This window comes from Zonotrichia leucophrys, chromosome 1 (genome assembly GCF_028769735.1).
Source record: "Zonotrichia leucophrys gambelii isolate GWCS_2022_RI chromosome 1, RI_Zleu_2.0, whole genome shotgun sequence".
In the NCBI taxonomy this organism is placed as follows: Eukaryota; Metazoa; Chordata; class Aves; order Passeriformes; family Passerellidae; genus Zonotrichia; species Zonotrichia leucophrys.
Genome location: NC_088169.1, coordinates 39,213,212 through 39,236,925, shown reverse-complemented (window position 1 = coordinate 39,236,925; position 23,714 = coordinate 39,213,212). Strand labels below are relative to the sequence as shown.

At 37.7% G+C, this 23,714-nt stretch overlaps 1 protein-coding gene across 3 annotated transcripts in view; it reads right to left on the bottom strand.

The window, feature by feature from the left end:
* The window catches only part of NALCN (sodium leak channel, non-selective), a 224,441-nt gene that overhangs the window by 131,859 nt on the left and 68,868 nt on the right, over window positions 1-23,714 (bottom strand). For all 3 annotated transcript variants that reach the window (XM_064712115.1, XM_064712124.1, XM_064712131.1), the window contains 3 exons: window positions 12,932-13,074; window positions 12,710-12,814; window positions 9,977-10,063 (listed from right to left, as the gene is read on the bottom strand). In XM_064712115.1, the coding sequence (XP_064568185.1) occupies window positions 9,977-10,063; window positions 12,710-12,814; window positions 12,932-13,074 (335 nt within the window). The remainder of the gene's footprint in view (window positions 1-9,976; window positions 10,064-12,709; window positions 12,815-12,931; window positions 13,075-23,714) is intronic.

Here is a 23,714-nt window from a genome sequence, read left to right as displayed (position 1 = left end):
TGTTAACTATTTCCAAAGGGCTTGGGTGAGGTTTTTTTTCTCAGGAACATGATGCATAAATTTGAATCTACAAAAGAGTTAATCAGATTGGGAAATATATAGCCTGCCTTTAGGACACATTCAATTAATATGCATTCTTCTGACCTTTCTTATCTAAGTATATTGTCACTCAATATCCTGTGAAGGATGGAGTTCTTAGTAAAAGATAGTCAAGACTCTCTAATGCCCTGTATAATTTTAATTACAATTTGCAGTAAGTTTAGTTTTATTAATTCTTCTCTGGGCTTTGCAAACATTACTGCTCCGAAAATGAAAGGGAATATTATTAAAAGTTCTGTTTTAGCAGTTTCATGAGTCTGGGCCTGTCCTTTGGTGAAACTCTACTTATTTAGTGTATTGAGTTATTTGGAATTTAGTTCCTCAACATACTATATTGTGCATTGGGAGAGGAAATATTCTAATGGCTAAGGGAATGGAGAGAGACTCTGGAGATCTGGGTTCAATTTATTGTCTAAGCCCAAATTTCCTGTAGACCTTGAGAAAACTACTTAATAGGTTTCCTGCTGTTCACATTCCTTATCGTGGAAAAATATATTTCTGTGAGATTTGGCTACTGTGGTATTTAAACATAGTAAGTAACTGCTTGAGAGACACTTCAACAAAATAGGACTGTTTTGAGTTGGGAAATAGATATATCCAGCTCTCTAAAGCAGGGAGTGATGGAGAAAAGAATAACTTGACTTTTGTGTGGTGTGTTTACAAGAAAACGTCCCTAATACATGCTTTGGAAGACACTTAGAATCATAGAATATACTGAGTTGGAAGGGGCCCATAAGGATCATCAGGTCAAATTACTTCCAGCTACAACCACTTCCCAAGAACCAGGTAGATCTGCTGGGTTTTACTAGTCTGGTCTTGTATAACGATGCTTACTCCCACGACCAGGGCAGGGTTCTGCCCTGTCAGGCCTTGCTAGCTGAGGCAGAACATTGTGATGGTGAGTGGAGCACCTCAGGTGCTGTGTCTGAGCAAACAATAATTCAGAGAGAGACACCCTCCAGGCTCTGTGCAGAGCCTCTGTAGCTCCTTGTGTCACACAAACGTGTGGTGGTCACACCAAATTGCTCAATTAAGTAAAACAAATGGGAAGGTTAACCATGTCTTCTGCGGCAGCTGATCTACAAAGAGGTTTTACAAAGGAGGTCCAGAATCCCACCTGGTGAGTAGTGTATGAGCAGTATGTCTATCCTGCTGGCTATGTGAGTGACACTGGGCTTGCCAAGATACCGCTCCTGTCTCTCCCAGAGCCCACCTGCCTGTCCTCAGGGCACACTGCACATGGGCAGAGCACAGCTAACAGGCACGGGCAGATATGGGATCTGCAGGGGACTTTTGCACACAGCAGCATAGCAGCTAACAGAAAATCAGACAAGAGGGCAAGAAAAATGGGCACTATTATGGTGCTTTTGAAGAACTTTAACTCAGTCACCTAAGTTTTTCTTAATTTTACAGAAGTGGCTAGAAGTGGCAACATGAAAAATTAGTATGGTTTCTGATTATGACACATCCTAATGCAGGCTGTGGAAGCTTTTATTTTGGTATAATGGTTTTATATTTATTGTATTTTTCTTTTGAGTGTTCCCAAAGGTGCTTTGTGGTCTTTTGTTACTTGTTCTCACTGTTCCCTATGACTAGCATTGATTTAAAATATTGATTTTCTTTTCTTACTGAAAAATAATCTTTGTGTTTTCCATTTCAACAGGAACCATTTAGCACGAATTCATGCTGAGGCTCCACATTGCCACATTATTTTGCTGTTGTTGATATTACTTTAACATATTGTAGTGTGTTAGAACTTCCTGCCTACCACAAGTTACTCCTACAAGCTCAGTAGGAAACTCTCAGTTCACAAATAAAGAGAAACTGAGGACTAGTTTTTAGAAAAAAAGCCTTGAAAAATTCTTTTTACCCTTTAAATTCTGTTTACCCTTTAAAGGCACATTGTGTCTCTTATTTTTCTTTTCCTATTAATTTTAGAGGTTGCTAATAATTTTGTCACTACTTTTTTCTTTTTTGTCTTTCTGTCTGCAAAGACTTGTAAAGTACACATACTCATTTAAAGCTGACCTGGAAAGATGCATCTCATATCTTCCATGAAACTGTGGTTGGTATTACTAACACCAAATAATGACATCTTCAGCTTTCTCAATATATATGTTTGTAATGAACAGAAAAATTATGAACAGTTTCCCACTGTGGCTCCTGAGGGAAACAATGAGCCAGACAGCAATTCCCTGTTCATGTTAATATTAAAATAAAAATGAAATGCACAGCTGAAGATAGAATGATATTTAGAAAAAGCTTGAGGACACTGCGTCTGATGTGTCAGCATGAATGGAAGTGGTCACTTACAAACTCAATGTGCACTCCTACTCTGACAGTAAAATCTTCAACAGATAAAAGATACTATATTTACTTTTAATTATATGTTCTTCACCTGGGAAAGAAATAGAAGCTCACAAAGCTATGACCTGAGCAAGCAAGTGACATTGTTATTACTACAGACCTTTTGAACATATGATTAGTGTTGGAAATTTAAGCACACCTTTTTGCATAAAAAAAAGTCAGTCCTTCATGCTACATATTATCTCACTTTGTTAAAGAATTCTCTAAAATTACAGAACTCTAGAGAAATTGAAGGAGACTAAAAGATTAAAAGCAATATCCAAAGGCATAAAAAAAGCCATAGAGGGTGGAGGACATGACCAGAGAAGAAGGAATTGAGTGTTTTAGCAGTTTCATGATGGATATATTGAATATGAGAGACATGAAACTAAGCAGTACCTAGGGATTTTCACAGCAGGAATAACAGAAGAGAATACAACAGTGGGTTTAATCTTCTTTTCTTTCATGGGGAGTAATTATTGGTGAACAAGAAAAGTTGGAAGCCTATTTATATACTAATTTGATCTTTAGTGTAACTTAGGAATCAACAGCAGAAGGTATTTGTCATATTCAATTCTTATTACAGTGGTGTTCATTAAATTGTATGCATGTATTTCTTCCAATTAACTGGGATCCTCTTACAGTGGAAGAAAAATCTTCTCTTTCAGTTTGCCAAAAATAAGTTTTGATTTGAATGAGTTTATTATTTGAGTACATGAGTTTATTTAGAAGAAGATTAACCGATTCTAAATCCTAAATTTCTGAGGCTGCAAACAAAAAAAAAAACCCCATCTATATTTTATGCTCTGTTCTCATTTAGAAAGCCTAGAAATTGCATCAGTTGACAGAAGCTTGGACACTTCAGTGATGCACTTAGCACTGGAACAGTACTGAAAACCAACCACATTAGTTTTACTGAGGAGACTCGGGAGCAGAGTATGGCAAGTGTAATGTAACAGCAAACTGGTAGTTTTGGTGAGGTAAAAACGGAAAATGAGGAGGAATGGAAGGCTCTGCAGAGAAAGTAAACATGTAGGCAACAGAAGAATATACACATTATAGTCCAGCCCCATCTCATCTTGTTATCCTCAGTTGTATATGGGGATATAATAAATAGTGGGCATTATGGGAAAAACCAAAGAATCTTCCATTGTGCTCTACTTGTACATAGAGTATGGGAAGAAATGTGAAAGTGTGGTGAATAGTGTAAAGGGGTGGATACCCCAATATCTGACTAACTCTCAGAAACTGGCTGGGGATTCACAAATGAGCTGCTGTTAAATGTGTGCTCAGTTTTAGCTTTATGTTCCTTCAGATGGGGAAGGTAAAGCTGTTACCATCCTCTGCTGTTTGCTTGCCTCATTTTTTCAGAGGCCTTAACTGTAGAAGCAGCTGCAACTGAAGGGACAGTGTGGGGACTGACTGACAAGGACTTTGCTTATCCCAGCAAAGCAAAGCCAGTTTATTACAGTTTACCAGTATTTATATGTCAATACGCTCGCACTCAAAATTTTCTACTCTGACCCCTTTGTCCTGGTCTCCTTTAGAAACACAACCTTCTGATTATTGTTCTTATGCCAGTAAAATCCTTTGTTATCTCTTTCACTAGTAAAGTCTTTGTTACATCTTCTTTTGTTAAAGTGGTCAGTGTTAGAGGGTCAGAATGATCAGAGATGATGTTTTCACTTCTGTTCTTGCCTTGAGTTTGTCTCTCCTTTGCCTTTCACTGTACCAGGGCCAAAAGGTCTGTGGAACTACCCAGTTCAGCTTCTGCAGTTGTCTGATCTCTGACAGGACAGCAAGTTTAGTCCTGGGACACCTCAGTTCCCTCTCTTGTCTGATAATATAAACTGGCATCCACTTCAGTTTATGTTAATGAAAGAAGTTATGAATTCAGATGGCTGAAATGATTGCAGTTTATTCAGCTCAACGAAGGAGGGGACAAGACAAATACAATGTAAATGTAAGTGGTAAGAAGCACTGTCCTTTTCTGCTATGAATTAAAAAGATAATCTCATAACACTAGAGTACCAAACACATTTTGCCCATATACTTTCTTTTTTTTTTTTTTGCATACTGTAATTCACCATTTTTATTGAAAGAGACCAGAAGAACAGTAAGCTTCTCAAACACCTGGAGCCCCTCTGTTGAACTTGAGTTGGTTTGTCAGTATTCATATTGTAGTGGGGCCCAAAACCAGACACAGAATCTGGATTCAGGCTTACCGGTGCTGAGCAACAGGAGATAATTCCTTGCACACAATGACCCAGGATCCTGTCGACCTCCTCTGTTGCCAGGGAAGGATGGTGGTTCCTTTTCAGCATGCTGCCTACTGAGACTCCCAGGGCCTTTTCTGCAGAGCCCAACCTCAGATGCTTATGTTGCCACAGCTGGTTCCTCCTGAAGTGCAGCCTGTCCTTAGTGAATTTAAGGTAATGTCCCTGCAGGTCCTTTCCCAGGCCTGCTTACTTGCCCCTGAATAGCAGCTCTGCCCTTACCAGTTTCCTCCCCAATCTTGCAGTATGGACAAATATGCTGCATGTGCCCTCACTGACATTAATCTACCATTTAAAGATGTAAATTTGTGAAGGACTCTTAAATTTTAAATAGATTTGAGGCTTGTCATTTGATACATGTGAAGTAAAGAGCAACCAGAGGTCAGGCAATGTTTTTCTATCCCAACTGAAGTAGGTTCATTCTAACAGAGAGTGGGATTTTGCATTACTCCAAGGTGGGAGGAGAGAGAATGAGACTATCAGAACCTGCCCTTCAGTACTTCAGATTCTCTGTCACAAAAAAAATATCAACGTGAAACATTTGGGATAGGGATAGGCTGCTGCATGGGGAAGAGTCTGAACATGGTCCTGCACTTGCATGAGCACCAGAAAAAAAAAAAAAGTTCTACATTATCTTTCCCATAAAATGATTACCTAATATTCACAGATGCCATCTCTAGAAAGGTACTAGTATGTTCTCATAAAATCAATGAATTACAGAATAGTTAGGGTTAGAAGGAGATCATCCAGTCCAATACCCTGCCAAGTCAGGGTCACCTAGAACAGTGACACAGGAATGTGTCCCTTGGGTTCTGAATGTCACCAGAGATGGAGTCTCCATGACCTCCCTGGCAGCCTGTAAAAAATGTGTTTTGCAAGATACCTGTCTTTTGTCTGTGACTTTTGTTCTCAGTCAGGAATGCTACATAACTTATATTAGTGGTCCTGTGGACTTAAATTTTGAATTGATTTTAATGCCTTTTAATAGAAAAGAAGATGAGTCTGTTGGGGATGCAACGCAGACTTCAAACAATTAAAAATTTACTTTCAGAATCAGATGTAGGGCAGAACTCTGGGGCCATATCCCGCAGCAGTCCAATGTAGCCATTAAGACTCTGCAACATCAACATGTTTAAGAAAGGCTTAAGCTTTTATTAAACAAAATAAACCCCCACCATTCTCTGCTGAATTCAGTGTTATGCTTCTTCACCTTCATTTTTCCATGTTCTGTACAGTTGCCTACTGAGACAATATTGCATTTTTTTGTAGCTTGTCAGGATATATACCCTGAAACAATTGAGGAATTAAAGGACACAGGGTTTAGCTGAGTTCTTTCACTCCCAAACTTAATAATAATATGTAATTTCTGCCAGAGTTAGGTTTCAAAGCTAATATCCTGCCAAAATAAGTGTCAGCTTACAACCCTCATGGCTCTTTTGTTTTGCAGATACTCTTTGCATATGTTGCCTGGAAGAACGTAAGAAGTAGTCTCAAATTTGCTTATAATACAGGATATTTGACCACCAAACATCAAGTGCATCAAGATTTGTCAGCCAGCCTTTTGTTTTTTTTTATCAGAAATTGTTTGGGTTTTTTCCCCAAATAAAATCAGGGTCAGTCCCTAAGATCCAAACACATGGAAGTATCTACTTGTAGGAACTCCTAACAAAGAGAAACAGAACAATGCTCATGGCATAGCTGGTCACCTTAAACACACAAGTTAAGATCAGATGTGGCATTTGCAATTCTCATTTACAATTTCTCTTAGAAATTCTTTGTTCTTCATTTTTTTGTTAAGCAAGAAATGCTTGTTTTCTAATCAGCAATCTCACCAATGCTTTTAAGTGTAAAGCTTAAAGGCAAGCAGTTACTCATCCTAGTTAATGTAGTGGAGGAGAGAAAGGTGATGGTAGTCAGCCACAGCCTGTACATATGGCTATAAGGTACTGTACTTAATAGGTAGAAGGCTCCCTACATAATGTCCTTTGTCATCCCACTGGGGATATATTTACACTGTGAGTTCGTCTGGTCCTGTTTTATTTCCAAATCATAATTCCTCAGTGTGCCACAACACCTCCCCAACTCTCAGCATCTTCTGGTGGGGAACCCACAAGAATGGAAGAAGATAGGTTGAAAGAATATATTAGGTACAGTCCACATCTATTCTGCCCATCTTGAGGTGAAGTGTGGAACAGTTTTATTCCATGCACCAAAGCCAATCCTCCAATATTGCCTCCAACGGCCCTATGTCCTCCTCATGAATCATACAAACCAGGCTCAGTTCTCCATGCTACCAAAATCACTCAAGCAGGGACACTGAGAGCCAGTTTCCCAGGACAGCTACTAAAATTTACAAAGATGGAAACTCCACCATTTCCCTGGGCAGCCTTGCCAGCACTCAGTCACTGTCAGAGTAAAAAACTGCTTCTTGTTGTTCAGAGAGTGCCTCCCATTGTTTAATGCTGTGCCTGCTGCTTCTGGTTCTGTCTGTGAAAGAGGATGTTAAATGCTTTTGCAGGGCACCAAGGCAACAGAAGTTAGTTTATATCTTACTTTCCAGTGTCTAACTAAACAGGTAGCACAGGACACTCCCTGCAAAATCTCGGGTTCATGTCAGGGAAAATATGAGTATGAACTGCAGGAACTGCAGAGATGTCCCCAGTGCCATCAGCAACTCGTGATTGCGGTGCTTGGCACTAGACAGGTCTTTAATCTCAAATATGTGAAATACTTCCTCCAGTTACCTTTACAAGTATTTTTCTATCAGAATTTAGCCTGCAAACTCACAAATCCCAGAAGCACAAGTCTTTAAAATCAGGCAGGAGATAGGGATTGCTGTTTCTATTTAAAACTTTTCAGAGCTGTTTAAATTGTTGCTACATCTATTTAGTTTCTCTCCACAATATTATCAGCTGTTATTGCTACACCACAACCAACACACACCACCTCTGAACCCCATTAGGCTCCTGCAGGTAGCTGGAACCTATCCATGGCCATGGAGAAATGCATCTCCACACCACCTACAACCTCTATATTCCACACCTCTGCACCTCATCATTGTCCTACAAACAGTTAGAATGTATACATGTATGGGACATGCAGATATCTAAAAATATATATAAATAAAGTGTACCTAAGAATAAATCTGAGAGCTGCACAGAGGAACCTAGGTGGTTGGAAGCCACCAGTGCTGAGTATTTTAGGGGTTCCTAGGAGCTGGCTGCACAGGCTAGCAAACTAGCCACCTCTCTGATACTGGCCCAACACAAAACAAGAAACAAAAAAAATTATATAATTGATTTTTATAGTAATTTCCATATGTCTTTAAAAAAAAAACTGGATTGAAATTTATTGTAGTCATGCTTTATAGCTCGCTGCTGCTGAAGGAAGCAGCTCTCACATTCCTAGACTGCTCCTACTGGGCCCTTTCTTGTGTCAGAAAAAACATTTATGCAGCTGCAGGGAGTCTGATCAATAACAAATTCACTCCTCTCCTCCTGCCAACTTTAACCCCATTCCCTGAACAAGTGCATAAATACGGTGCCAGCTCAGGCACATAGAGAGGGAAGTACAGCAATGAAGAAGGGTATGACTATCTTGTTTCTGCAATTCTTAAATTATGACCTGATGCAGAACAAAAAATCCATTTCTCAGAGCATTTAAAAATCATTAGATCACACTAATATGTAGACCAGCAATTAAAAACCCACAAAAAGTATTATATCACACCGAATACTTATATTAATGAATGCAGAGCTATCTAATGTGTGGAAGTTCCAAATTATACAAAGCAAGTCTTAGAGCTCAACTCTTTTTTCTGATATCTAAAAGTTAGAGTGTGCATGAGACACATAAAACACAGAACAACAATCCTGCTCACTGCCTCCGTGATGACAACACCAACTCAATACAGCTTATTTGTCGATAGGGACAGTAATGCCATGAAGGATAAACTTCCTAATGGAAATTAGGACATGGACTATTGGAGTAATGGACGCCTAGTGGAGTTCATGCAGTTTAATGTCTTAAAAAGGGTGCTAAACACTGTTTCAGAGCTTCCCCTATTTCACGAAAGGATGAAGAACAAGAGGGAAACAGCTGGCTGAGTGGCAAATATAAGAAGTTGAATGCATGAGGTTTATGTCCACTGGAACACAATTAACTGTGTTCACATGATTCCCAAACTGGGCAAAAATGCAAGGCCACAAAGGCAGACCAGGTAACTCAGCTGGTATCTTAATTTTCATCTGAAGTTTTCACAGTGAGTTCACCTATATTTTATCCACATACCAGAGACTGTTACTTGAGAACACCACAAATGATGTTCCCGTTGCTGTCAAAATCAAGAATTAAATTTGGGAATAAGAATAATCTATTAAGACATATGCTATAATCAAATACATGGCAGTGGTTTGGCAAAGAAGAGATATTTGAGAATAAACAGCTTGTGGAGGGGATGGATGGTGCTTGCCAGCTTAGGGTTCAGCAATGTACATGCTGCCAACAAGAACGTGTATTTTAGCTTACACGTTAAACCAAACATAACCAAAATTGCCAGAAAATGCTATAGTAGATTTGGCCTTCTATTCTGAAGTTTGTTTTATCCAGAAATGACATTATTTAGCTTGCAAATAAAAATTTCAGCTGCTGTACAGTGCTCTATTCTAAAAATGGATTTATAAAAACATTACTTATCTAAGTCTGGATTTATTCACAAATTAACTTCTATCCAAGTAGGAATATCAAATCTGGAAGTTTCAAACACTGTATGGCTTGCTCCCTACATGCTTCTTCTCCCTTTTTTGTGAGCCTATTTTCACAAGGGAACAAGAGAAATTAGGCACTTCTGTGTTTATTATGATTAGTCATGCCTCTTGGCATATGTTATTGTATTTTGCACTTAATAAACAAGCATTCATGATGCAAATATCCTAGGAATGGAATATATTTGTATATGAATTCTGAGAGAGAGAACATGATTAATGATTTTATTTTATACTTTACAATTGTAAATCTTTCTCTCCTAAGAACACAAAACAGAACCTTATCAGGAAGGATTTTTCCAACCTTTCATATGATACATCTTTATTTGTTGATCTGTGATTTTCAAGAAAAAAATCTACACTGTGGAAAGCAATAGGTTCAAAAAATATATGACTAAAACCATGGTAGCTATTTCTCAGCATAATTTCCCTATAGCAACATTTGAGTGATGCTGGTAACACACACACATTTATTAAAAAGCAATGTCATACCTGTAGACATGCAGGAGCTCTGCCTTGGGGTTTATTCACATCAACAGCCACAAGCTGCCAACCTCCAGCAGCATCTTCATGAAACATCTTGAAAGGGAAGACTGTTGTCAGAAATGTTTTGTGTGGCAATAAATACAAGTGAGATCTAATACATTCCCCTTAAGCAACAGCATGCATTTTCATGATAGCTAGTTTAAAATAACAGAGGAATGGTTCTTTCTGCTACAGAAAAAAAAAGTAACATGCTTTTCCCAACAATTGTCTGATTTTACCTAGACAACATCAAACACAATGTGTTTCTATTAGTCCTAATATAGAAAACAATTCAGTTAATCTCTGACCAGCATCATCAGATAGTGGTACCTGTTCAGAATAATTTCCTTACTAAGGTAAGCTTATCCTAATAAAAAACAAATACATTGTGCCCACATAAATAAGCTACATAAATAAAAGGTGCTTTTGGGAATCCTTTTTACTGTCAAAATTATTTTACTGCAAGGACCACTTTATTTTTGTTGCACTGACGCATACCAGCAAGAGTAGCTGGACAGTCCCTATGTATAATTTCACAGGGATTAAAATTCCTGTAAATAGCTGAATGTTTCCAAGCTCTAATGACAGCAATGGAAAAGGCTTTCTTGACCACAGTGGTATTCACACTTTATCAATAGCCTCTGGAAGAGCAGACATAGGCATTCTGTTTAGTTGGGTTTTTTTCCTCAGAAATTAGGACACAAAATGATGCTGGACATAAGGAATAGTGAGACACCATACCTGAAAGTGATTAAAACTGTCCTTGAAAATGTCCTTGAAAGAAAATGAATGGTTCTAGCATTCTGAGTTGCCATCTGCATATACTATGAAATGAAGTGTGGCAAAGTTCCCACCTCACTCCCACCTTTTCTTTGACGCACAGCACCCCGAGCCATCTCAAGAACACAGCCACAGGAGACTGGTTGAAGCTTAAAAGTCATCCTGAGAGAACTGCTCACAAGACTGGGGACAGTGTCACCCAAATATGGTTGTAATTCCTCCAAGTCTTTATTTAGCATCTCTGCACTTGGAAGAGTTGCCAATTAAGATCAGAATAGTTAATCCTCTTCTTACTATGCTTCTAAGTACATTGCTAAAGTGCTTTAGAAGAACCTTTACCCTTTTATAGAGAACCCCTTCCTAGACTTTGACTCCTGGACACTCATATCTTCTACAGGAATAAGTTTGGGGAACAGCTCAGTAATGGAAGAAGTGGGAAAATTAAGGCATAGCTCTCAAGGCTACTTCATGCACAAAACAAGCATGGATTTTTACTTTTGTCTGGTGCTTTGAACAAGAAATTCTGCAGGATATTTTCTGTCCTTCTTAACACAGAAAAAAATAAATAATTTTTGCAGTTTGGTAACCTGGACTCAATATCCCATTATGTCACTGACTTGAGGAATGAAGCAGCCGTTTGAACCATTTGCTTATCTGCACCCAGCAAGCTATTTTTAATTTGCATGATAGAGATTATATTCAACATATTCATTCTCTTTGGCATCATGACATCATTTTGGATATTTTATATTTTTTAATGTTGGCTGCTTCTTGTGTTTCCCTACATCAAACTCTCTGTTCCATCCTCTAGTTCAGAGTATGTTGGATAAGCCTATATGGCTCAGAATTTGTCCTATGAACATTAAGTTCCTCAGGCTAAGCATATGTCATGTAGAGAAGTCCTTTTTTTTAGACTTTAAATTGATATCACAAAGTCTGCTTTGAAAAAGACATATATATAGAGTAGAAATTACTGCCACAAAGTCTATTTGAGGCAAAAATGGTAGCAGCCAGCAGAAAAGGACTAGATTTAAATATGGATTACAGGAATACAAAAAAGAATATAAAAATATTCAATATTAATTTTGAAAACTTAAATCCTGTGGCTTAGTAAAATAAATAATCTCCAGCTACATGGTTAGAAAAAAATTCCCTCGTGGATATGTTTCACATATCTGTCTTTCTAAGAGCTTTTTGCAGGCAGTTGGTACTGGTTCTTCTCAGAGACGGCAAACTGCACTGTCCTGGAAAAGCCTGGTCTTTTGCCCATTTGGGAGACATAATCTGATTGTTAAAATAATGAATGAGAGAATTTAAATCTCAGCCCAGTAGCTCTTTTTCATACTGGGTTCTTTCCCACTACTCAGCCCACTCCTCCTATTATGGTTTCCTCTTATCCATTATTCAGTGTCCCACTTTCTGTGGCTGCCCCTGCTGTGAGCACGGCTCTTTCCTTGCCCTACAACCTATTCTCCCTTGGTCTCAACACACCCTTCTCAGTTCCAGGACCAGCTTCCCCAAACACTTCAGCTACCCTCTGACTCCTCTTCTTCCAGCTACTTTGGCATTTCAGCTCTTATTTCTTAGCACAGAAAGTGATATCCTATAGCCCTGACATCAAACCCACCAACGACATGATAAAAAAGCACTATCATACTTTGTTAAAAAGAATACAAACACAACAATAGCCATATAGAGAACTGTATTACGGTCTCTATTATTCCTTTCTAAGAAAGACTAGTTAGATAATGCAACCAAGAATTAAAAGTTTTATGAAAATTCATATATCAGGTTTAGAATATAGGTACCAACATGCAAAATCAAATATATTGTATACGACAAGAACTTTTTGCTTATTATTAATTAATGAACTAAAGCAAATCAAATCCCCAAAGAATCTCAGCATCTCAAGTGCTTCACCTGGGTGGTGGCAGTTGAAGTGGTACTGCTCCTGGACCCCCACATCTGCTGGAACTGCACTCTAATTTCTGCAAATGTCTCAATGATGACTGCAATAAAAACATTCTGTAAAAGAAAAAGAAAGAATGGCTAACACAAAGCTCAGCAAGCAGAAAAGAGAAGAAATTAATTCTGATATGATATATGTGTCAGAACAATTTAAAAAGACATATTTTCCAGTACCTTAACAAGCCAGGCCAGAAAGAAAATTAAGGTGATGAAATAGAAATATGAACGCCATCGGGGAAAACTGTCAATTGCTCGGTACATAAGGAACACCCAGCCTTCCTGAGAAGCAGCTTCGTAAACTGTAAATATGCTTGTGCCTGTCAGAGGAAAAATGAAAATGTTTGTCATTAAACCTCCCTGAAAGTTTTCAGTATCAGCAAACAAAATTTTATCTATCCTATTTTTGTTTTTTCTAAAGGAGAAGAGGGCTCTCCTCTCCTCCTTCAAAGTTTTTCAGGTGCATTTCCACATTTATTCCTTTTGCAGTTGAATATTAATTGGTTTTGTATCAGATCAGACTGACTCCCTTCCCTCCCTGGACAGACACGTATAATCCCTTAGAAGAGTTCACTGCCAGTATGCAAATGCCTCCAAAGGCAGAATTTGTCCCATCATTTGCATTCAGCAGCATCCCTGAGAAAAGGCAGATTTAACAAGGATCAACATCAGTAGGTTAAAGAAATCACTTTAAATATCAGCAACAGCATCAGCAATACACCAAGAAGGTGCACAGTAAGCACCTACAGCAAGCTACAGAACTGTTTTGAAATTCAGGTAGTAGCTGCATTAACATACATATGTTGCCTTTAAAAAGCACTTTTAAGTTGAACTTGCTATATCACTCTTGAGGGGGTGGAGAGAAGATGAAAGGAAAATTATGAGAGACCTTTTTGTGCAGAAACCACTTTTGAATAACAGCTATAAAGCTACTAATTTTAAACATAAAGTCCAAACTCAACCTAATGTCTGAGTGATAATACGTTTTAGCCAGCTTGGCCTTCCTCTGTATCTCTGCAATGAAAGCTTCAAAATATAGACCAGTTATGGCTTGTAAGTCATTCTTGTTTAAAGCAATTTTATGTTCCAAAAAGAAACACAATTAAACTGTGAAATTAAACTGTGAAATCTCACAAACTGCTGTGAAATCACAGAATTGTCCTACAGCCACCCGCCAGCTCTGCTCCACTACTGCTTCGTTTCATGGAACAGCTTTGATAAAAGAGAGGGAGCATGAGGAGCACTGCCCTTAGCAAAACACAGCAGCTGCTAGCAACAGAAAGATAGAAAGCTATCTGATCCTTTTCACAGGGAAATAAGTGGTTCTGGGCAGAAATTCCAGACTCCAGGAGTTTCCCCCCAAATCACAGCAGACTATAAGGAGTGCTACTATTTTCCTGTTGAATTTGTAACATCTATATCCTTTTGTTTGCGCACAGGGATGGGATGAACCTGGAACCACTTTTGTCTCAGGGTAACCCTTCTGCAGGTAAATTTTCACTGATGAGAGGAGTGAGGGAAAAATTGATTTTTATATATAACACCTGCTTTTGATAGGTAGGTGTCAAATGGTCAAGATGGGCATGGTGGGTAGGCAAAACTGTTAGTTTATTTAGTTACTGGACTCCTTGCTTTTTACTGCATATGGTTCTCAGGACCAAGGGAAAGAAATTAAAATAAAAGGAAAGGAAAAGCATTCAAGCATAGAAAGCAAAACTCTTTCTATTTCTTTAGAAGAAAAAGTGGTCTCTATCAATACCGAAATTCTCATCAGTGGTTATTTCATGGGTATTTTACATTTCAAAAATTCAAAATGTAATGGTTCAATTGTCTAATAATATACTGTTGCTGAACTGATTAAATTATTGAACAAAACAGTGCTGTTGAGGACAGGCAGAGATTAAGGGGAAAAAAAAGAATCTATTAAAAGTTGCTGGCTAGGAAACTCTCATTAGTCATTACCAATGGGAAAGTCACAGTGAAGATTAGTAAAATAGAGGGGATGTCATGCAAAGTATTTATAACACATCACTGGGCCATCTGCCACAGTAAAGCAATACTGTGAATGGACAAAAATGCACAATTAACCCAATTAAAATGAGTTTGAGTTTGCCTGTGACACTAAAGTAAAAATGTCTCTATAGTGTATAACTGGTAGAGATACTCTTAAGGCTGTCAGAAAGCAATCCCTATTAAGAATATACATTCTTGATTAATGTATGTGACTAGAATGTAATAAAACTTTCATTACTGATGCCAGTAACCATGCTGGTCACTGTCTCTTGGAAATCCTCTTTCATACAGAATGATGGATGTAGAATAAGGAATGCAACACCATAAAATGTTTTGCCTTGAAAAAGAAGAATTATTCTTAGTTAAAATCTACCTTACTGCATGTTTTTGCTCTTCTGTTTTTTTTTTCTGATTATTCCTTTAATTTTGGACTACATCTTCCTAAAGCCAATGAGTAAGTTATTAAAAGACTCTCTTCTCATAGCAACATACTCTGTTTTTCTCACCATGTTCAGAGCCATATGGAGGGTGAGAAAATATCAAAATCTTAAGTGATGGTAGGATACATCCCAAAAAACCAGACATGGGAATGCTGCCATAAATGAAACTCAACATATGCCCCTCAGATCAAATGGCAAATTTATTGTTTTCCACAGATGTCTGTATTCTATCAATGACAAAGTGTCTTTTCCTACTAGTTCAAAGGGCTTACATAATGACAGCGTAGTGCTAAGAGTCTCGTGGTTAGGGCATGAGAACATAGATCCCTCAGCAGCAGGAATTTGGGTGTCACAGGATAGGAGGACTTGAAAACCTGCAGGGCCTGGCTATTCAATACACAACAGAATGCAGTCACCTCTCGTCAAAGTCCTGAACATTAGGATCACCATTTATGCAATGTAACTGCAGGCATCAGTGAGAATTTTCAGCCATGAAAAAGCTTTGAATTATGAAGAGAGTTAAACACATGGTTGTTATGATACTTCTCATTAGCTTAAGCATATTGGCATGGGCAGCTTGCTGAATTTGAGATATGAAAATATCTAGCAAATATTTATGATAACTTTCCTATTTATTTCAGTAAATATTAAACCTTGAAAGCAATCAATATTAATTTGGGAGGAACTTTCTGACAAAAAATAGGTGAAATAAACTAACATGCTTTGAAGTTTTTGTTTTTTGTTTGAACTTGTCAAATAAGTTCCATTTTGATGTTATAATAAAACAATTCCTTTAAACACAATGATACTTAAACAAAAAAAAAAGAGGAAAATCCTTCTCAGTAGAGATTAAAACTCAAAAAATCAACATCATAATCTGTATCAATCTCAAATGACTACTTTTATCTAAGCAAGAAACACCTCTACCTTTGGAAATGTTTTACAACTGTACTGGTTAATATCAAAAAGAAAATAAAAGAGTTCAGAAAATGAAGTATTTAGTGAAATACTGGGAAAGAGATTGAATCTTGCTCACTTTATGTGACATTTTCACTAGCTCCATACTGTATAGAAGACAAGACAGCAACCAGGTACAAACTGTATCCTTGCTGATATTGTATGTTTAGCATATGGAGATTCAGCACCAGAGTGCAGGGGGCTTATTTCTTTTTCAATACATGTGCCTTTCAGATCTGGAAGATGGGAACATTAGTCTGAAGGGGCTAAATAATGGTGGAGAAAATAATTGCTTTAACAACTAAATAATTGTAATAAAAGAAAATTCTAATGGTATCCATGCCTAATCAGAAAGCAAGGTAACCTGGCTCTTCCATACTCTACAGATGAGTAGATTACCAGGGAAACAAAAAGAATTAGAAGAGTCAGGGAAAAAAGTGATGATTTTTCTTAAGGGAGTAAAAGCACCTCTCCTGCCAAAACCCTATCTTTTAAATCACTAAGGAATATAGAAAGTGTGTATTTTTCAAAAACAAAGGGACTCAAAGTTAACAGAAAAATAGTATTACTATCCAGGGATGGTCTTTAATGTACTGTATTTTATATTTATGCACATTTTGTAAATACACAGTATTTTCTCCTTGTTTCTGAGACTCTGATAACACCATGCTCTGTGACATCATCTCCTTCTATAACCAGCTCATTCTGCAAATGGACATCATGAGAAAAGGAGTGCACTGAATAATGCTGCAGTTTTATAATAGCAGAACTAAAGGAGCAGAGCTAAAAAATCACATAAAAATTCACTGAGTTGGGAGATAGAACCATTTCCCCTAACTTGGTGATGCATTCTTGCTCCTTGATTCAAAATCCCATATTGTCTGAGGAAGAGAATGTATGGTCCTGAGGAGCTGTCTTTCATTAATTAATATCTGTGCTATGTGTAGCTATTCCAAGTGAGATGCAAAACCTGAAAACTAAGTTTAGCTATGCATTAACACCAGCAATTTCTGCATGTGTAAGTTATGTTTATAGACTACCTCAGCTTACCATGTTAGGATTTTCTCAATTTTCTTGTGACTACTGTGAAGATGCTGAGAAAGAAAATCTACAGGAGGGCCACTTTAGGTAAAACAAAAAACCCCAAAAGTTTGCTTTTAAAATTTTTTTTTTTTTTTAATCAGGAATTATTCAGGCAAGTGAAAATCCGTGCGTTGTTATTAAAAGCTTACACCTCTACCCACTGCCATGCAGGAAAGGCAGCAGACGCCAGGCAGCGCCGCGCTCCTTTCCCTTGCTTTGCAGCAGCCGCTAGATGGGAGTCGTGCACCTCGGCCACATCTGGAACATCAGCCGGCGGGGCGGCGGAGCGTCCACCCCGGAGAGCACAGACTGTGTCAGCCTCTCGCTGCGCCGGCTAAAGGATTGATTCTCCCATTTGCCGGCAAAGCTAAGCCGCCTCCTGGCAGGTGCTGCTGTCTAATTTCACTGTTGTGCTGCACGCTGAGGGCAGCCTTCCTTAACACGGCTCTGTGAGTGACTGCCCATAAAGCAATGACCTCTGCCTTAGCTATGGAAATGTTAGCATGCCTGTTTCTGTCCCTGCTTACCTTCACTCATAAAATCACAAAGCTGCATGTTTCTTCAAGGGATGGGTATTTCAATTGACCAGTCGGCTTTTAATTTATCTTTCAGTATTAAGGTATTTGTAAAACACTGCATGCGGTCAGGGTTTTCCAAGTGTTTTACACTATTGTTTCAGTGAAACTGGAAAGGACTAAAAATTGTCCAGAAATGCAAGGACAAGGTTGTTAACACCTCTGGGAAGCAGCTGGCAGGCAGGATTGAAATCAACTAAAAAATCAAGTAATCCTGAATGGCTTAATGGGGTTGCTTGCCCCTGAGTGAGCAACCTATTTTACTTTCCCAATTCAACTCTCATCAGCCAGTCTGCCAGCTAGCAGAAATTAGAAGGAAAAGAAAAAAAACCCAAAACATGCCAATGCCCTACCCCTCTCTTGAAACCTCAAGCCCCAGTGCCATTTTCCTGTTACTAAGCTGCTGGAAAACTGATTTACAACAGCAGAAAAAACCCACACTGCCAGTCTGAACAGTCTTTTAAACCTTGCTAAGCATAGTGACTTAAAATATACAGTAGTGATGTGTCACTGATTCTTCATTTTGAAAATCTATTTGTTTATGAGAAGATGAAGCTTTTATGAGAAAAGACTATAAACAGAGACTGTACAGATAAAAGCACCAATATGGAGATAAAGAACATTACAAATATAAGTTCTAGGATCAATGCAATCTGATCTACTGACTTAGTAATAAAAAGACAGAAAATCACAGAATTCACAGAATTACTAGGTTGGAAGAGACCTTCAAGATCATCAAGTCCAACCCATGCCTAACACCTCAATTAAACCAGTCAACTTCTGGGGAAAAAAAATGGAATTTTCTGCACCGTTTGTATATTAAAAATGTGTGCAATATTCAGAAGTCAGCTTAGCAATATGAATGTAGCAATGCTGGCCACACATACAGACTGCACAGGGTTCAACAGGAGCATGTTCTGGGTAAAGAAGTCCATGCTTTGACCAATAATGTCTTACATGTGATAGTACTTAATAGTAGTACTTAATAGATAGTACTGATGTAGTATTTTATGCTTTGAAAAGAGAAAACTGCTTTACACTTTTGAACAAGTCCAAGGTATGAAGAAAGATGAACACTCTTCAGAATGACTTTATGTGAGATTTGTTTATGGAGATTTAGCCAGAATAGCATTTATATCTGCTTTTCTTTACTAAATTTTTAATTAAAATAGCTATAGATTTACCTTAACAAATAGGGATCCAAAATGTCAACAGAGCTCATAAGCTGACTTTATGTGCAGAAATACTGTCTGCTTTTTCCTTTTGGCAATTAGACAGCTGTAGGACTGCCTGTCTTGTAATCACTGTTGTGAGTGTGGGGAGGCAACTTTACAAATTTAGTGGCAGCAGATGAGATTCCAGTAAATGCTGAGCTGTAGCACACATAGCTAGCTGGAAACTGTGCAGCACAGTCAAGCCTCCCACCTCTTCTTCACTTTAGAGAGTACTCTTAAGGACACAACTGTTCTCAGATCTCTGGGGTCTCATCTTCAACAGAATGGGCAGAGCTTCAGGCTGAAGCCTAGAAGTAGGACACTGCCATCGCTGTGCTTCTCCTTATCAAACTGCAAAAATACTCTTCAGATCTAGAAACCAAGAGTACAGAAATCCCTAGGCCTTGGCTTTAAGAGTGATGAGTGCTGTGAAGATGGGCCAGCCACCACCTCAGTCTTTCCAATGAAATGCCTCTGATTTCAAGTACAGTCATAGTGGAGTCAATGCCTGTTACAGTAAATGTTATGACAAAACTGTATAACATAAAAAAGTTCAGTGGAGGAATCTCTATCATTTAATAACTTATTCCTTTGAAAATGAACAATCTTTTTATAGGACTGTTACTTCTTCTTTTAAAATGCATTACATATGTAGACACGTTTATAGAGTAAAAGTGACAGCCCAGAAATGAAAATTTAGAAATTCCCCCAAATTGTTACATTTCAAATTTAATGAACACTTTAAGGGTTATCATATTAAAGAGGAAAGTTTAAGGCAGAATTCTTAGTACAGATATTATGTATTTGGATTGCCATTCAGCCAAATGCTGGGAATGACTATTAAAAACAACGTAGCAATGTTAGAGAGAAAACAAAGTATGCAAATCTTCTTTGACATAAGGCATGGAAATTCAGCACTGAATTTTATATACTATTAATCAAAACTATTCATTTGTTGCATTAGCTTTTCCAAAAGTGACAGAGCAATCTAATTCATTTTAAGTACAATCATGAAACAGCAAAGCTGCTTGGTCCTAAAGCTCTATTTCAGTTTCATTTGGTTCCTCTGGGCATCACGTGTGAATTGTAGGTGCTTCTCTGAGGATGTACTTGCTCTCTTAAAATGAAGAGGTCAGCACCTTTCTCTTGAATGGATATCATTTTTAAAAGCAGGTGCATGAGATTTTACCACAATCAGTGGTAAAACTGCTGTCATCATAAATAAGATGCTTTTAAAAATGCACCCCAAAAAATCCCAATTTGATTTGCTTCAGCTGTAGTGCACATCTGAACAAGATTTTATTCATGTATAAAAGTTTCACCAAAGGGCAGCAGTAGAAAATCCCAACTAACAAGACCTGCTGAGCATTCAATGAACATAAGACAGTAAGAGCACTTAGATCAATGCATTTCTCTAAGAAAAAATAACAGACAGTAAAGCTGGTTAAGTAGACATTATGAAAACCGATACATGTTAGAAATCTCATTAGCCTCCACACATCTGAATAACAGCAGCAAATACACAGTGTCAAATGCATCCTAACAGACTAATTCAACTGAAGAGACAATAAATTCCCCTCCTAAATGGAAGGAAGGAGGTCTATGATTGACTGTTTCAAGAAAACCCAAATGAAACTCATTCAATGACTTGTTTATTTATTATTAACTACTCCCTGGTGCCTTTACATGCCACTAAAAGGAAAATAATTCATCTACTTTGTTGATGTGAGGGACTGGTTTGCCCACTATCCTAATACATGGAGTTAGAAATAGTGTGGAGATACAGACAAGTGGTTTAGTGAGCCAATAGCACACTGAATCCCACAGCACCTTTATGAGATAAGCATATTATCCTGTTTCAGAGATGGCTGTATTAAGTTAGGGACTCTGAGACTCTCCTCAAGCAGTGACACAATCAATGTCTAAGATGAAACAATCTTAAAGATTTCTGATTTTACAAGAGCTGGGTGTCAAAAGAGAAAAAAACTGGTTTTCTTTTTTGTTTTTTAGTAAAAAACCCAAAACCATACATGGATGTCAGCAAAAACTTTTTTTTCCTTTCCTTCAGAAAACAAAATACTAAATTGGAAAGAAAACTAATTCTTGTAACATCTGACTTCTTTTATTCTGGACTGTCTTAAAGAAAGTATTTGCATGACCAGAGATCTACTGAATATCAAAAGAATTCTTGGAAAACTAGCACTAATGGACTAAAGCAGCTGGCAGGTTTAATAGGAGATGAAAATCAAAACCTTTGGCAAGAAAAGCTGTATAAACTGCCAGGTATTTCTTGGGAGAGAGAATTTCCAAAGTTTTAATATACTCTGTTTAAACCTTGTTTTCTGTATTATCTGCTTCTGCAGAACTTCTTTCTGATCTTTATGCACTACTGAAAATAATCCCACACACCCATAACAGAAATTTCTGGGATTTCTCACTGTCAAATTAGTGTGGGGGTTTTTTTCTCAGATAGGCCTTTTTCTTTTTTTCTCAGCATCAAGTTTACCTGCAAAGATGTTTATTCTTTGAGTAGGTGTGTGTCAGCTCGGTGCTTTGACTCAAAGCTGCATTAATTTTCTACAGACCAATGATATTTAACGTATTTTTTTCTTCAAAGCTTTTTGCTAAAGTGGAAAATGTGGCATTTTGTACTGAGACATATGAACAACACGTGATTTGAAAAAAAGGGCTGTGTATGAAAAAATAAGTTTTGGCATTGCTCATTGAAGCAGTTTCTCAAGAAATACACACCAGACCTACTTGGAGCAATCTTTTATCAAAGGATGAGCTAAAGAGATCTCATCTTCCATATGAAAATTATTTTCAGTGGGTGAAATAAAATCAGAGCTTTTAGATCTGAAGGTGCAAACAAGTGCTATGCACAAAATCAAGGTTGATTTTCTGCATGCCATTTACTTCACAGGGACTACCTCTTTGTCTACTCTTCAATTAAAAAAAGAAAATCTTGTAAGTCTATCCACTCCCTTCACTGAAGTCAAAGGCACCTCTAAAAGCACACATAAGGAAATTTACTGCTGGACATAATAAACATGTTGTTATCCTCAGCAATGTGTCTGCAAATCCTACCATGGCTTGGGTAGAAATTTTGTGTTGTTACCTTATGGCCCTATATTTTTCCTAACAAGAAACAAATCCTGATCCTTGTTTATTAAGTTCTGCCAGTATATTTCTGTAACATTTTGGAGAAGAAAATTATGTTCCAAATTTTTAAATCACACTGCCCAAAGTCAGGCATGTGAGCTTATGTTCAGATAGCTGGATATAGTCAGATTCTTTGAGACATGGAAGGTCACAAATTAAAAATTTTCAACCCTGGCCTAAAGGCTTGAAGGAAAAGAAGAATCTATCAATCCTTTGGTAGAAACAGAGTTAAATTTATGGTTCTGAGATTCTACCATTTAAGTCCCCACAAAACATAAAAGATGCTGGGAAAAAGGTATATTTTATCAACATGGTGTTTACAAAACACTTATTAAATTGCCTGCCACATAAAAAAAAACCCCAGAGATTAATACTATGAGATGCAGTCATGACAAAAAAGCACAACTGTTTTCAGACCCATTAATTCTACAACCTCTCGGAAATGGGCTTCCTAAATGAAGATAAATGCAACAGGAGAACCTCAAAGAAATATCTGCTTCTAAAACTGACCATCAGGCAGATCTCTGGCACCCTGGCACTAAAACCCTTTCTAGTTATTTTCCTAAGAAGCTTGCAAAAGTACCAACTAAATGCTGTTAGCAGGATTCGCGTGCTCGAATCAGGGATAACTGTAATTGAGAAGAAACAACTGCTAGCAGACAATAGAAAGCACTGGAATAATTGAGAGTTTGTCTCCTTGGAGCTTTTTAAGAACACATCAGCTAGGCATCTATAAGAAATAAGATAGGAACAGGCGACTCAGTCCTGGAGTGGCCTGGCAACGAGCTTGACCTTCAAACAGATAACTTTTTTAGGTTCATACTAATTTTCTCCAATTAGAGAATTGGAGAAAGCAATAAAGAATTCTCTAAAGCCAGTGCAGCATCTTATCTTTACTAGTTATTAAAAAAAATATTACCATGGATAAAATAATCTGTATTTGTTTAGGCTGCACATAGACACTACAAAGAAATTAAGATCAAAGTTCAAAAATCACCTTGCATTAGGGTTTTGCCTGGAAAGTGTTGTAGGAGTGGTGGCGCTGACCAAAGTTACATTGCTTCTGAACTGATTAAATCATATTTTTCAGCAAATAAAACATTTTTATTTTTCTTCCATAAAGGAAGCATTCATGAGTCATAGGTTGTGGTTCTAACTTCTGTAAAGTAAGAGATGTAAAAAACACTGGGAATAAATAAAATGCCATGCAGGACATGATTTAATGATAAATTTACTCTGTAAGGCTCTGACTACTGTGCTAAAAGCACCACAGCCATATGACATGAAGTACTGATTTGCTATAAGCTAAGTCTGCCCCTTAAAATCACCCTTTTTTTTGAGGACTTCATTTTGTAATGAAAGGTTGAACTGGCATTGTCTGTCTGCACCCCGACTTCCATCAGATCTATTTCCAGCATAAAGCTGTCCTAAAGGCATTAAGCTGATATAAGTTCAGCATTCTGTGCCACCCTCAGTGACACTAACACATTCATGTGCCCTGCATCATCCTAAGCAA